The 16,873-nt window shown below is 46.3% G+C and overlaps 1 protein-coding gene across 1 annotated transcript; it reads left to right on the plus strand.

The window, feature by feature from the left end:
* Window positions 1-14,915: 14,915 nt before the first annotated feature.
* Window positions 14,916-15,872, plus strand: LOC101753718 (F-box protein At4g27050). Its single transcript, XM_012844804.1, has one exon. It carries the CDS (start codon window positions 14,916-14,918, stop codon window positions 15,870-15,872), a length of 957 nt encoding a protein of 318 aa, XP_012700258.1.
* Window positions 15,873-16,873: the final 1,001 nt, after the last annotated feature.

Genomic DNA, 16,873 nt, shown 5'->3' on the forward strand with positions numbered 1-16,873 from the left:
AAGATAAATTTTCCAAGTACTTTGGACAGAATAGAGCAAGGTTCATTTTATCATGCCATATCTCAAACATCAAGAACCTAGGTAGCATTCTTTCCTAAAGAAATAGGTTCACAAGCAAACAGGTGCAAGCAAGGAACATAGAACATGTATGCCAACCATAAGGAGCATATTTTCAGCTAAGGTTCATTTTAATTCTGAGTTTAATTTTAATGATCAGAGATGAGACTCATTTAAACTCATGAACCAGGGAGTAGAGAGGTGGAGTGCACATACCATCACTCTTGAAGAAGATGGAGATCGAGGCGGACTAGTGGTGATTCGTCCAAACTATGGGGGCGGTCGACTCACTCTGTGCCCTCGCCTTGTCCCTTGTCTTTTTGGCATAGTCGATGTTGTGCGACACAACTGTGGGAGATCTCAAGTGTGTATATCGATGATGAATTTGAGAGATCTACCCCACACTTGTACTTGTACCTGGTGGTTTATTTAAACAAAAAGGTGGAAACAAAAGGGAGACTTTACTGGTCTGAGAACTAGGGAGCCTTTCTTTATTGAACTCAAATACTTTTGGGATTTTTTATTTTATTTTATTTTCACCAGGAGACCTACTCAAATAAGACTAAATTAAAATTGCATCACCAAAAGAAAAAGAGGGTATACTTACGGTGGACCCTTGAAGGGTGATATGTACCTCCTTTGTGTGTTGTGCAACATGAATCCGATGCCTTGGTTTATCTTACCATTTGAATCAAGCTCAATGACTTACCCGTTCAAATTGAAGGTTTTTCTCTAGGGGTTAGTCCACATATACAATCAAAATCTATGAAAGTATTAACTCTAAGGTTCATTAATCAAACTTGACACCATGTCTTGTTTGACTGAAGAAGACATTTAACCTAAGCACCATGCTTAATTCAAAAAGCCTATGAATGTATGTCGCACAACATATATTCAAACCAGAGCACACGAGCATAGAAACAGGAAGCATGAAAGCGTGATCAAGATATATTCAAAGGGGGGTAAACATGAGTATAAGATTGGCAAACTTCGAGCTACCTCCTGGAAGGGCTTTGTTTTAAAGTCAAAAGCAGGACATACCTGAAGGTACTTACCATGGCGTTTGGGTGATGAAGGATTCTGAATCGCCGCCGTGGTAACTCCTCTTTCTTTTTATTCATTTATTATATATATTTTTTATTTTAGTGGGGCAAGATGCAAGAACCAACACCATCTCCAAACCAAGATAAGCTTTGGCTCAAGAGGAACTTTACTCGGGACATTCACCTACATCCTCCACACTTGGAGTTTGGATTGCTGGGCAACACAACTCAAGTATGTGGAGTTCATGCTTCCTTTTGTAATCGTTCCCTCACCAAGACTTACCAAGGTGTTGTAGTTGATGTAGCTTCCATGTTCTTAGGCATCACTTGTCCATCATTCTTTTTTATCTCCACATGAAATGGTTAGCAACCAAAAATACCCGAAGGAAGACTTTATCTTAGAAACATGCTCTTGCTTTTTATTCAAAGGAAAAATAAATGATCATCCGGGCTATCTCCCGGCAGTGCTTTGTTTATGGTCACAAGCTCGACCATGGGAATGTCCTCTTGCAGCTATCATTGGTGATATGTTCCCCTCTCATCACAACTTGTTGATGTGTCATTGAAGTTTCAGCTGCAAGGTTAGCGCCATAGTGCATCCCCAAAATTTGCAATGTTTATGATAAACATATGCATCTACAACCAACCTTCTAAACTTTTTGCAAAAGAGGACCTTAAGGTGGGTGTAGTCCTCATATGTGCTCGGGGCACAAAGCGTGGCTGACTCTAGAGAGACTTTAAACAAGCATGATTCTTGTGGTATTTCAAGAATGAAGCTACCATGCTCATCTATGGAATTTTTTCCTTCGGACTTTAGAGTCGGCGCCTCACACAATTCCATGGCCCATGGGTTCTCCATCTCAAGAGATTCATCGTGGAAGATCAATGTTGATACTCGATCGTGGTAAAAAACAACATGATATGGGCAAGTGGGAAGAGGCTCAAACTCGGTCGAAGGTGATGATGATCGTTCGCCTTCACAAAGGTGAAGAGTTTCTCCCGAGTCATACCCTTCGGGAGTGGCAGATTTTGCGACTTCAAAGAGAATGGGCTCGGGTGATACGAACGAAGATACATGCATCATCTTCTCGAGCAAGTTTTCCTAGGGAAGAGGCTTTGCCATAGGATTTTCTAAATAAGGGGTAGCGATAGTGGAAGAGATTTCCCTAAGCTTTTCATCAAGGCTCCCTTGAGATGCATCGAAAAGTTTTTCTAGCAAGTAGCCTACGAGAAGATCAAAATCGAGGATATCAAAGATGTGGAAGTCTAGGTTGACCTCAATTTTGTCTACTGTGAGCGGCACGGCACTTGCGACCCCCCCACCCCCGACATTCAAGGATGTGTCCAAAGGGACAACTTTTGAGGAGCTTGTCAGATGGTCTTAGAGGAACACTGCCCAAAAGAGTGTACGCTAAGTGCCATGGCATGATATTGACCTCCATGATGGGGTTAAGATGGGCTTCTACGGTAATTCCTACTATAGAACAAGGAATGATCGTAGAGGGTGAACTAATCCAAATCGCTTTGGAAAAGTGTCTCACTCCATTTGACCATTCCTCCTTCATGGCCTCCTCGAGAAATGCTTCGTTAGGAGGATCGGGAGGATAAGGAGGTTCCGTAGGCCTGAGGGAAGGTTCTGTCTAGGGATTTCTAGATTGATCAGTGTGGATAGAAGAAGGTTCCTCCCCTATTTGGGCATCAAAGAAATTTGAGGTATTTCTATGGTTTCTAGATGGATCATCCTCGAATTTGAAAGGGAACTTCGGAGGTTGAATTTATTCTCTCTCCGATGTTCCTAGTTTGGCAAGGGTTCTATGCCTGAATCTGAGGATGTGGAAAGTGAAGGATCGGATTTGGCCGCTAGAAGATCCTCATGGATCGACTTACGCTCTTCTCGGAGGGGTTTGGGCTTGACTGTGAAGGTGGTGTACTTGATTATACTATCTAGGATTTTCCTACCTTCAGCCGGAGCCTTATGGAGAAATGACCCTCTAGCGACGGCGTCGAGATAATAGGCGAAATCCTTACTGAGACCCTCATAAAAGTTTTAAAGCAATGTGGGATCAGGTATCGATAGGACAGGGCAAGATCCCACTAAGAGTGAAAATCTAAACCATGTCGCGCCTATTGATTCCTTATCATTCTGCTAGAAACAGCGGATATCCTCCCATAGAGCGACGATATGGGATAGGAGGAAGAACTCAAGAAAAAACTTGTCTCTAAGCTCATCCCAGCTTTTGTTCATGCTGCCTACTATATACGTGTACCATTGCTCAGCCTTCCCTATAAGAGAGTAGGGGAACAACTTCCACTTGAGGGTACCTTGTGGCATGCCTGCAATGGCAAAGCATGAACATAGCTGCTCGAAATCACGAGGATGGTAGTATGGGTTTTTGCTTTCTAACCCTGAGAAGGATGGTTCCTGAACCAAAGCGATAAGGTTGGGGAGAGCTCATAGCTGGATGTAAGGATTAGTTGTGTAGAGGGTAGTGGCTCTAAGAACTCCCCCTTTAGGTAGAGAGGCTTTGAAAGGATGGCTTCTCCATGGGTAGCGGGGGTAAAGGTAGAAGGAAAGAAAAGTAAAAGATACAAGGATGACTAGGTACAAAGAAAGATACAACAACCATTCCCCAGCAACAGCACCAGAAAGCTTGTTGGTATAATTAACGACTACGAATAAATCCACAAGCGCACGAATATCGTTGTAGCTTTCACCTTAGAGTATTTCAAGGGTATCGAATCCGAGGGAACGTATGTGCACTAACTTTTGTTCTAGTCGATCCAAGGACACACCCAGATAGGTGGCAAGGGTAGAGAGGATTCCTAAAGATAGCACTATAGGTGAGTTAAAGGTCAATCTCTCGGGTCAAATACTCGCTTCGGGCGCCAGCTTACCTTAAATTAGTCAGGCACTTCCGGCCAAGAGCCTACTATATATCCAAACATGGAGGATTACAAAGGACCAATAGGGATGTCACCACTTACGGCCTACCTCTAGCAACCCGTGGGATATACGGTAAACAAAAGATAACCCTTAGCCCAGACACCACGTCTACGCTATTGATTACTACCGCAGCCTAACTACGTTTGGGCCCCCCTAGCAGACTACAACACTTGTATGATTACAGAGAGACGTACCCATGAGTAAGAGAACTGATCTCACTCAAATATAAATGCTATTAGTGTATACTATAGACATACATGGGAGCACTCAAGCCTATACTGTGATAGCAAGGGTATATGACTAGCATAAGTTCATATAAACCAAGCATACAAACATAGCAAGGGAATAAGGCTATTCATGCAACCAAGTATAACAATATAAGAAGGAATCATGAACGCTTACCTAACTCCAAAGATTATAGCAGCATTCGTAGAGGTACAAGCTGGGAGGAGAGTGCCGACACTCTGGCACTCCTCCCAAACACCCCTCACTCTCTCCCTACTCTAAGCACAAGCTAGGCAAGACTTTGCCTTTAGAATGAGTCTCCAAGCTCTCTTGGATGGTGTTGTGTGTGTCGTCAAATGAGTCCCCTCCTCTACTATTTATGGAGGGAAGGTGCCTTGTGAGAGTGGAGAACCTCCAAGCATCTTGAGGGAATCTTGAGGGAATATTCTCCTCCAACTCTTCTCCTTGTGCCACCTAGTAGGATCCGAGGCCTTGAGGCAGTAACTCCTGGGATAACGGCCGCAACCGCCTTTACGAAGTCACGGGGGCCACCACGTGGAAGCTGAGCACGAGGGGAGCCAGCACTGGTTCGGGCGAACCATGGGTTCGGCTGAACCCCGGGCACTGCCTCAAGTACCGCCTTTCGCCTGGGATGCTGCCTGATGGACCCTCGAGTCGGTCCTAGGTGCACGCACCAAATTAAGGCGGTTTACCCCTTCTGGTGGGCCCATGGATCCGTATGCTCTTCCATGATTGGCTGGAGTTGTGTTTCTTTGACACTTAGGTGTGTTCCCTCCTCCTTTCTAAGTATAAGTGACATGCATACAATTATTCACCAACTCTTATAGAAATAGTTAGTAATAAACTTCTACCACTAGACTGTTGCTCATCTTTCCAGCATTTATGCAGGAGTTGATACGTCGATCTTCCAGCTTCTTGCTTGCGCGTCGAGAAGTACGTCGATCTTCCAACTAATCGTACGAGCGCCTCTGGCTGTTGGCATGTGGGGGTCGCCCGACGGGATGGCACCATCACGGCTGTGTCGTGTCGCCTCTACTGGTCAACACGGCATCGTCGTCATCGACGAGGACGGTTGTGTCGCTGGTTGCGAAGCCGAAGCGAGCGACGAGGGTGTCGCGCATGGTGAAGACGTCATTGATGCAGCCCCGCAACCTCGGCCAATGCTTCTCTACTGAGCAAGGGATCGGCCGATGTGCTCGTTTTGATCAACAAAATCATCTCTCCAATATATGCTTCATTGGCTTGTAGTACTAGTGCACGTGCATGCACATGCAAGTCCAGTACTGGTGCGTGCATGCCCAAGTATACCAGCATGTGGCGATTGGTCTCCATCGGCAGCCCGCGGCGTCGTGTCGTTGGCCGTGCCTTCTTGTCCCTCCGTCAGCCATGACGCCGACATGGTCTCATCATCTTGGCGCCGTTCTCCCGTCCCGGCGGCCTCGCGGCGTCATCGGCATCGGTAGCGTCTTGTTGTCTTAGCGTGGCCCAACAGCCTGGCAGCGGTGTCATCGTCTTCTCCGAACCACCCCCAGCAGCCCCGCGGCGGCGGCCACAGCATCAACTTGGTGGCAGCACCATCTTGCTATCTAGCCCGATAGCCTCGCGGCGTCATCGTCTTGGCAGCGCGCCGTCTTGTTGTTCCTCGGGAGCATCATAGCATCGTCGTGTCCAAGTAGTGCTCTCTTGGGCTTATGGAGGTGCATGCACGTATATGCATAGGACGCATGCAAACACTCTACCGCTGCTAGCTTGCTTCTTTCTTCTTCTTGCCATCAGCAGATCCAATGCCCCCTGAGCTCTGGAACTGTTTCGGATCGTCATAGGCCTGGAACGGGATCTCCTCGGACCAGCCTTGCAGCTCCGGCGCTCCGCACACTGGCAGCCACGGCGCGCCGCCGCCAACATGTAGTCGTCGAGTGACGACCCGCCGAGAACACGGCACTGGACCGGTAGTTCTTGCAGGAAGGAGTCCTCGGCGTCGGCACACCCGTGACATCGTCGGCGGCGCCGTCGCCGTCATCGTCATCCATGGCGGGATCCGGCCTCCATTGTGGCAGCAGCGCGCCGACCTCGCCGTTGATCATCTCAGCGATGGTCTGTAATGCCCAGCTCCGTCACTATCTCCGTGGCCACGCTCGGCACCATGTCCGCGCCGACGTAAACGGGGAGGCAGATGTTCCGGAGCACCCACCAGCAACGAAGCGGTCGTGAGGACTTGGGATAAGCACTGATGCCCGATGCATTGTTTGTATCTCCCTATCGGCTCAACTCCAACACCAGTGGCCGATGCATTGTCTGTGCCATAAGAAGAAACCCATCCGTCGGCAACCATTTAATAACCGTATACATAGGAGACGTTTGGAGCTCTCTGGACATTTCAGTTTCCTTACATGAATTCTCTTGCTGCACAGACTTTTAAGTAAACATCTCCATCGGCTCTTCCTTCGCTATCTCTATCGGCCACCCAGATAATCACGATTATTTGAAGAATACATAACCGACGCTTGCTCCAGATAAACAATATCAGCAGCAAAAAAGAAAGAGATAACTGACGTAGCTCCAAAATCTTTTACTATCATATCGATCCTGATAAAACCTTTGGTTGCCAAGCTTCCGATACGCAATATATGGCATAGGATTTACTGCAGCTCTTCATCGGCTTCCCATCATACTATCGTTTATTTGTACTTGAGCATATCGAGGGATCCAACTGAAAGAAACAGTGGAGCACCCGGCCGGCCCACACTTGCATAAGCTTCGATGGCGTGCTGTTGCCCACGGAGTTGATATGCGAAGTAATCCTGCTCCATAATTAACTTGGCACCAAATCCATCTGAATAAAATGTAGCCGATAGACATGTCTCACCGGTTTTTAGCGTCACTGTTATACTTTGATCTGCCCCCATAATGATATAATGATAGAATCGATGCTGCATCTCGAATGTCTTTTGATTTTATGAACGTATTTTACTGGACGTGCTAAAAATATGTTGACGTAAAATCTGGACAAGGCTTCTACATTGAGCAACACGGAGAACTTGGGAGATCTACTTAACTCCAGTGCAGGCTCCAACTCAGCCCCGTAGGTATGGGATGTGCCAGTCAATTTAACCTGCGATTGACAAGGAAAACGCAAAATTCATGAGCCGACAGTCGGCGAAGCCTTCGAGCTCATAGATGGCATTACTTTGAATAAACACCATTAAGATATGTTTTCAATGTAATTATGCGGTGTAAATAAATAAAATATTAATAGCATATGCCATCGGCTATATGAACTGACGGGCTAAGATAGAAACATTTTAAAACAATAGCCATAAAAGGGAGTGCTTGTTAATCATGTGTACATCAAATAGGCTAACAGATCTAGTCAGTGTCTTGATAAGTGTAATTGAACTTAGACAAGGTAACATGAATGAGAGGGTATTGACATCAACCTATTAATATGAAAGATTAGAGCACAGCAACAAGGACCTCTTGCCTACCGCTTACGAGCTAATTAAGCCAACGGAATCTAATCAATGTCATGACCGTGTAATTGAACTTAGAAAAGATAACACGGTGAGAGGACATTAATTTCGGCCCACTAACTTAATCAGACAAGCTCGCGGCAGCAAGGCCTCATACGCGCCCCTATTCGGCTCAATGACGTCATCACGCTTCTGAGAGAAATGGATAAGACCCGACCGAAGCATTGGCTCTCGACAGTAGCGTGCTGACATCAGACGCCCGGCGGTTAGCAATACGAGGGGTAGGAGAAAAGATCTATCAGACCTAGCATATGTAAAGCAATAAAAGCATGCAAGATCTGACCAGCCGATACGATCAGATAACTGGTGGACGCTTAAATAGGATCAGGGAGCCGATAAAAACAACCTAATTAGATCTAATGCATTCGATAACTATGAGTGTTTGATAATACTAAGAGATCGAAATGATACAACTTAATAAAACAAAACAATTCGATAACGGTGAGTAACGTCAAAGACAAGTAGAATATTAGACAAAGCCTAGAAAGTTCTACTTGCAATCTAAGTTAACTCGATAACTGGCCACATGATAGAATATCAGAATATAAGACTTAACTTAGAAAGTTCCGATAGAGATCGTAATGACCGAGTGATGGTACTTACAAGCTTGTCTAAGATCGAAGCTGATGCAGCCCTACGCGCAAGAAGAAACTTGTCGAAAAGCTACATTACTCGTACTCCTAAAGATTGGTGGCGGGGCGCCGAAAAGTTGTATTGATTGATTGATTGAGACATGTCTGTTACAATGGCTAGAGGTACATATTTATATCGTAGACTAATGACTCCTAGCCGCCTACGACAATGACTTGTACAAAACTTGCCTTCAAGCAAAAAGAAATATAGAATCCTCACTAACAAAGCTTCCTCCGACCTGTCCGTGGAAAGATCAATTTGCATGCGTGATTAACCTGGACTTCTCTTTTCCATGCGGCAACTTGCTTTTCTTCTTATTCTAATCATCTTCACGTACACGTGCTGGCCTGGAAGCTCTTTATTTATTCTACTTGTCTCTTCTTGTTTGGCCGATTCCATAAAGTCAAATTAATCCTTGTTCTCATGGGATTTTATCGGCCGAAATCCGGTCTCAACAGAATCCTATATGTTTTTTTCAAAGGAGTGTTTGAGGGAAGAGGTTGTCACTCGCAATTGAAGCTTGTTTTGGCTTGTGTTTGTCAAATTTTTGGATGAAGGAAGAGGCGCTTAGTTTGCGCAGCTTAAAAGTCACCATTGCATGCTCCGACGGCATGTAGGTTCCACATCGGAACATCCGGTGGTGGGGTTTCTTTGATAATTTTCAAACTGCTACAATTTTTCATCCGATGGTTGGTCCGATGTTATCTTCTTGCACTGTCGGAACTTTCGGTGCTAATGAAAAACTTAGCAATTTTTTGACCCTCGAAAAAAAATTCATCTGACGCAACTAAAAATCTACCCATCGGACCTTCCTGTGCGCGAGTCAACGTGAGTTCAAAATCCAGTCAGAATTCCTCCGATGTTTAGTCCGATGCCTATCTTTGGCAGCCATCGATTCATCCGATGCCTTTTTTCGCGCGGGCCCACATGTCATAACCACTTGACTGTATTGACCTTCCATTCACTTCTATCTTTTACCCCCGCGCCGCTCTCGTCCGTACACTGCTGCCCGAGCGATTCACCACCGCCACGCACCCTTGCACCTCGCACCACCGCCCACCGCCATCGCCGGGCCTCCGTCCATCGCCGCCGGCCATCTCCACTGCCACTACGCTGCCTCAACGCACGGAATCACGCGCGGCAGTCATAGGGAACCCTAGCCTAGGGTTTCCGCCGCTAGGGCCGATTCCAGCAAGGCGCCGCTACCGCAGATCGTCGGCCGTCGTCTCTTGGGCCGCTAGCGTCTCCTCCACCCTCCACTGCAACCCCCTCTTTGAATCTCTACAGTGGTGAGGATCCCATCAATCTGCCTCCTGTCAATTTCGAATTTGTTCAATTTCTGGTCAAATTCATTTGATTGGCTAGATTAGATGTGAAATTGGAGGATAGTTTCATGGCTTTGAGCACTTGTTACTATGATCTTTATAGTTTGCTCATTTCCATATGTTGTTCTCAATTTGTTTTGGTCAGAATGGACATATCAAGTCAATTGAGCATATCTTGCCACTGTTTGAGTTTCTCCCTGATATCATTCTCTTGAGTTTCTCCCTGATATCATTCTCTTGGACAGTGACTACATCATGTCTTAGGTCACTAGTACACACTTGCACATCTTGTGAACACCTAAGGACATGATCTTAGGTTTCAACCTTTCATCATGATTTTGAGCAAGTTCCACTTCTAGAAAATCATGTTTAGGCTCAATCATAATCTTTTGCTATGCTTAAGGACCTCTTATCCTTAGTTACATTTTATTCTTGTATCTCTCTCTCGCCGCTCTATTATCTACCACCTTATTATCTTGTAGATGGCAGGTGGAAAGAGGAAGAGTAAGGAGAAGGTTGTGCCAAAAAAGAAGAAGAGCAAGGCTGATAAGGAGCGGGAGCATGCCTTGCATGTGCTAGATACTCAGGGGCAGCCATAGCGGCGTATTCGCATTGGTGAGCTAGTTCAGAGTGCTTCAGGTGCACACACAAAGCAGCCAGCAGAGCAGACTTCGATACTCAGACACTCAGGCCGTACTCGACATACAGAGATAGCTACACCCTCTCCCATGCAGCTTTTTGGTCCTCAGACCCAAGGGGGGAGTGCTAAGAGGCCAGCTCAACGTACCACACAGTCAGCTTTGCAGTGGCACGAGGATGACAATGAGTCTTCTTATGATGGCAGGAAAATTAGAGGCACTCGTGCGGAGGTGTTTGGTACTTTCCTTCATGACATGAGGAGCTTGCTGGGTCTGAAGGTGAAGAAGCTGAGGAGTGTTGGACTTCCAGAGTAGTTCCCACATAGGCATGATGCTAATGTGGATCCTCACTTTTGGACACCTCTTCAGGAGAGCTTCCACGCCTCTTACACTCAGGGTGGCTCTCAGTTGAGTATTCACTGGATGTTACAATGGACAGCCCTTCGGATGGTTGCGGGTGGTATTCCTATCCTTACACACTTTGAGTACATCCCCGGCCTGCCAGCTTTGCTAAGTGAGAGTTCCTGGTACATAGTAGATTGAGTTAGAGTCTTCTATGCCACAGTCTACATCGATGCAGACAGATTCACCATTAGATTCATGTTTATGGGAGAGCAGTTTCACCTGTCAAGGGCAGACTTGGCTCATTGGCGTTCCACTGGTCGATGTGTCTATTCACATGCTTTTCTACCTAGGGATAGAGACTCTTCATCATGCTCACGACCCAGTTGTTCCTACAGATGATAAGATCAGGTCGCTCTTCATTCAGCCGTTCCTGCCGGGCACCCCACGTACTCCTGACCACTTGACTCCTGAGGCGTACGTTGTTCACAATGCCCTCAAGAAGTCCCTTCTTTACAGAGTGGGGAACGCCGAGTCGATCATCGGGCTGTAGCAATGGTTGCTTCTTCACATTATGACTCACCAGCCCTTTGATATCATTGATATACTCTTGTGTGAGATCGAGGATGCTATTATGGATGGCATGGGCATGAACCACCAGCAGCCATATGCTCATTGGATCAGCTGGTTCTTGGCTTGCTTGTCAGCTCGGAGGTGCATGCCAGAATTGGAGAAGTCAAAGACGTGCTTCAAGTTCCATCGGCCTTCAATACTGAATGATGCTAGGAGAGGTGCTCGGGGGATCCGGAGAGCACAAATTTAGCTTGAGGAGCCAGCCGTTGCTGAGGCCACCATGGATGAGGCTGCTTGAGAGGACGAGACACTAGCTATAGCAGAGCCACCTTTGCCAGCCTACCTTGCTACTAACATAGAGGACTCCGATGCGGACGAGGACTATATACCCTCTGAGCCCACTTTCACTATTCATCTTGCTCATGATGATGAGTCCGGTTCTTCCCTTCCTGGTCAGCACGTGCTAGAGCCGACAGTTCCTACAGTTACAGCTGCTCAGATCACTTAGCCAGTTGCTCAGGTCACTCAGCCTGACACACTCACAGCTATTCTTCAGTCTTTGGTAGCAGGGCAGCGAGCTAGTGAGGAGAGGCAGCAGCTCATGTAGGCACAGCTAGCCCAACAACATGAGACCCAGCAGGTGATCCTTGAGGGCATTAGGCAACAGCAGGAGGCCCAAAGGCAGCAGCTCCTTCAGCAACATATGATTAACTCACAGATGTTCACTTTCCTCTCCGGCTGCTTCGGATAGTTGTACCGACACACCAGGTTGGAGCCACCTCTCCTTCCTAGTTCTAAGCAGCTCCAGCACAACCCCACAGCTCCTCCTCCACTGATTGGCGGTTTTGTGCAGACTCCCTTGGCTATTTACCCACTCGCCACTTCTACAGATAGGGATGTTCTCTCTTCGTTTGTCAGAGCTGCAGACTACTCAGCAGCAGCAGGAGCAGACTTTTTCTTGAGTAGCTCCAGCAGGGACAATTTTCTAGTCAGCCTCAGTTGACTCAGGTGCCCGCTCCGTTCTCGACAGCTCCACTCCTCTTCGAGCAGACACCGCAGCCCTCTCTTACCGGTCTGAGGTTCAGTTCTCCACTCCCATCCTTTGTGACACCTCGGTCTGAGGGGCTTGATGAGACAGACACCACTCTCTGCATGATCACCGAGTAGATTGACATAGAGATGGCTTCCGAGGTTCAGGTGACAAGTTTTCAGGGCTTCCCACCAGCTACTTCTTCTTCTGAGCCTGCCACCACAGTTGTCGCTCCTTCCCCTCCTACGTCATCCACTCCAGCTGACCCGGTTCGTCCCAAGGGCTCTTCTACCGCTTCCATCTTAGGCTCCGACGGCGCCGACATCTCGGGCTATGTGATGAAGCTCACCGGAGCTCCTATGATGTCTTCTCTGCCCCAGCGGGACTAGGCTTTTAGCTTCCTTTTCGGTGCTTCATTGCCAAATGGGGAGGTAGATAGGGGGAGTAGAGATAGGGGGAGCTTGGAGGGAGTTTGTTGGTTCTTTTGTGGCTTTTCATGACCAGACATGTTATTTGGATCTTGTGCTTGTTGGTGTGTTGACATGTCTACTCATGTGTGTGGTTACCTTTAAGTTAATGCATTTGTGCTTGTTTACCTTCTCTATCTTGTCATGCATTACTTATTTGAGATGTGCTTTAAATTCAAATTCTATATCTCTACTTGTTGTATTGTCATCTATCACCAAAAAGGGGGAGATTGAAGCACCTAGGCATTATCTAGGCCCTTTCGCACTTTTATAAGGGTGTGTTTCAGTGATAAATAACAACCGTTTACTCGTGACTAACCCGTGTGTTTTGAAACGAATCTATAGTAGTTAACATGTCATAAGTTTATTGGAATATGGCCCCTCAATTTGAATTGGAAAGCGGCATGGAGCTAATATGACAAAGCTAAGGACCTTTCTAGTACTAAGTGTCACAAGGAGATGAAGGATATTTGGTGTAGTATAGGTTTTTCTAGTTTGTAGCTCATGGACCGTACTATTAAGAGGGGTTTCAATGATAGTAGCTTGACCATACAAAGCTAGCCACGAAAATAATGCATACTCAGTAGTACCCTCTAGCACTTGGTAGCTCAAACAACACATGGAAGAACTCAAGAAGCAAAGAAATTGACGAAAAACTTAAAGGAGATTGAATTGGATGAGTTGAAAGTTGAAGGACACCATCGGATGTTCCGACGCCCCATTTTCTAGTTGCGTCGAAGCAATTTTCTCAGGCTAGAAATCTGGAGTGAGGCATCAGTTGTTTCGATGCCACCATCGAGTGAATTTTTCTGTTGCACCGTATGTTTTGATGCTATGTCAAGAAGACCATCGGAGTAAGCATATTTACTTTGCCAACTTCCAGAGAGTTTTGGGCAAAAACTCCTTCAGCACCGGATGTTCCGACGCCTGCTAAGTGAGCATCGGATGAATGCGTCGGAGCAAGCATATTTTCTTTGATACCTTCCAGAGAGGTTTTGGCCAGAACATCTTTAGCACCAGATGATCTAATGCCCAGCTCAAGACCGTTGGACAAAGCATCGGATCAACTTTTCACTATTACTTTTCTAACGGTCAAAATCTTGGTCCGTGAGAGACCGGATGTTCCGACACCTCGGGGAGGATGGACTATCGGAACATCTGATGGTGTGCTTTTTTTGCAAACTTTTCCAACGGCTAGCTGCTGTTCCCTAGCCTATATATACCCCTCCCCCGGGTCATTTGAGATGTTCTTGATACCTGAAGACTTCAAGCAGCTTATGAGCAGTTGAGAGTGCGCTAGAGCCAAAGAGTGAGTTGTGATTTGCTAATCTCAAAATTAAGAACTTCTCTTAGTATTGGAGAGTGACAAGTGTGCATCTAGTTCATGGCGTAGCTGAGTGCTGGTCAAGTGAGGCATTGAAACTTGTTACTCTTAGTGGTTAACGTCACCTTGATGGTCTTGGTGATCTGGAGGTTGTTAGTGAGTTTTTGGAGATTATGGGAGCCCCAAGAAGAAAATCTTGTACACGGTGTCAAGCTCACCATTCCGGAGATGGATAATGAGCATTCTTAGTGGAGCACACGAGTCTTAGTGGCTTGAGGGAGCAAAATTCTTAGTGGGTGCTCCAACATGGATTAGGGAGGAGCGTCAACTCCTCGATACCATGTTAAAAAAATCCGGTTGTATCGTATCCTCACTCTTTACATTTCAGCACTTCTTTACAACATTTACTTCCTGCAATTTATTTGTCTTTTTGCTCTTGTTCAAATTATGCTTACTTTGCTTATATCTTGCCTTAGAAAATGATGATCATGCTAGTGTGCTCTTCTTACTAGGCTCTTTGATTGCTAGTGTGCTTAGTTTCTAGGTATCATTCTTGTAGATTGGGCAACACTATAAATCTAAGCTAAGGTTTGCTTCTTATTATTCTAGAAATTTGAAAAAGTCCTAATTCTCATCCCTATTCTTGGGCCACCAATCCTTACAACTTCGAGCGCTTGTGCATAAACTCGAGCTCTGCTTCCTTGATGTGCTAAGTGCTAAACATTAGAACTCTTTTTCGTGTTTTCAGCCTGAAAGATCATTCATGGAGTTGAATAGCAGACACAGTCAGAAAGGGGAGGATGAAGACAGGCTCAGCATGCTGCCTGACGACGTTTTACTGTCCATCTTGGGGAGAGTCGACATCGCCACGGCTGCAAGGACAAGTGCCGTGTCAACACGGTGGAAGCACCTGCCATGGCTGCTCCGCGAGCTCACCATCGACGTCAAAGACTTCTTGCCTACCCCACACCCGAACCCTGTCGAAGCCCAGCACATGGATGCCGCCATGGCATCCCTGACGAAAGCGATCAGGAGCCTCTTGGGCAGCCCTCAGAGAGAGGCTACCATTATCACAAGGCGGCTGCAACTCAAGCTCTATCTGGTCAACGGTTACTCAGACGCTGTTGGCCCTCTACTTGCTGAAGCAATTGGCACTGGCTCTCTCAAGGATCTAGACCTTGCCATTTTGGACGAGAAGGAGCCTGTTGACTGCACTAGTGAGTGCATGCTCCATCAAGCTTGCATCGTCGATGGCTTCTTCAGTGCCTGTCCTAGTGTGATCCACTGCCTCACAGGCCTCTCACTGGACAATGTCTGCTTTGCTGAATGGGACATGCAACACCTCCTGTTGGACTGTTGCAAGCAGCTGCGGCGTCTCTTCCTCTCCAACTGCGACATGGGAATGTTCTCGGCATGGAAGATACAGGCACCGGGCTCGCATCTTGAGGTGCTGGAAGTCGGCTGCTGCTGCTTGGGGAAGCTTGAGGTGCTGAACCTTCCAAAGCTGGAACGCCTCTGTTGGGATGGCTGGATCTGTCCTAATGCCCCCTTATCACTTGGTGTTGTTCCATCTCTTACCGAATTGCAACTCTTATGTCCTGCAAATGTTACTTTTCAAGGGTTTAATTTGAGCGATGTTACAAGACCTGACACTAAGTTTCCAAGGAGAGAATCTTTGGTTGAGACCAGAAGGGAAGCAACTCTGCTCCGTGCTCAGTAGACTGAGGAAGCTGTCACTGCTCGACATATTCATCGAGTTTGATCTGTTATGGATGATGGTTCTTCTTGAAGCCGCGCTATCCGTCGAGATGTTTGATGTTGAGATATGGGAGCATCCTTGTATAGTGGATACCGAGGGAAGAAGGCAGAGTTATGGCGAAAGAACAAGTCCGTGGAAGGTGGCTGAGTTTGCAACCCGTAAAGAATGGCAGCTAAAAGAGTTCCAAGTCATTGGATTTTCCCCAATGGAACAGCAGCTTACCTTAATAAAGGCTGTGATGAAGCGAGCTCCCAACTTACGAACTCTTGTTCAAAAAGATTACCCGTCTTGTGTGGCTTGTGAGGCGACAGGTGCTCTTCCTCGGACTGAAAGATTGCCAAAAGAATGTGTATTCCCAAAGGGCAAGGATGAACAAGACGTTGTGGTCAAGCAACTCACTGGAGAGACCACCAACCCTCATCTTCAGATCATTTTTGTGGATTGATAGTTTTTTTTTTGTTGAGACAGTAGTGTGGAACTCTTTTATTTGTTTGATGAGAAAACTACTATAACTTTCAGGTTTACTACTATGGTGCTTGATTTCCTTTTTTAACAAATGGATTTCCGTGGAGGTTAGAGGATTATTTAATGGGAATGTCTAGGTAACAATCGAGTGATTTTGTGTCAATGTTAAAACCCAGATTTTTGAGCCAATGGGAAGCTGGCACGTAATATAGTTCTTTTTTATTTTGCCACCTAGGAAGTGGGTGATTCTCGAGAACGCAATTTGTTTTCAGCCAAAAGTTTATCGCAAGGATGGAAAGAAAATCTGAGTGAAAGAGATAATGTGACCAACCACATTTTTGCCATGCAGAAACGGAAAAGCAGAATGAAAGACCATCCAACTTTCTTGTGACTTTAATTTGTGTTGTAGACCATCGCCAGGTAGCTATAGGATGGAGAAAACCGTGGTACAATCTTGTATTTTTTTTGGGTAATGCTACATAACTGATGTCCGGAAC

This window comes from Setaria italica, chromosome I (assembly GCF_000263155.2).
Source record: "Setaria italica strain Yugu1 chromosome I, Setaria_italica_v2.0, whole genome shotgun sequence".
In the NCBI taxonomy this organism is placed as follows: Eukaryota; Viridiplantae; Streptophyta; class Magnoliopsida; order Poales; family Poaceae; genus Setaria; species Setaria italica.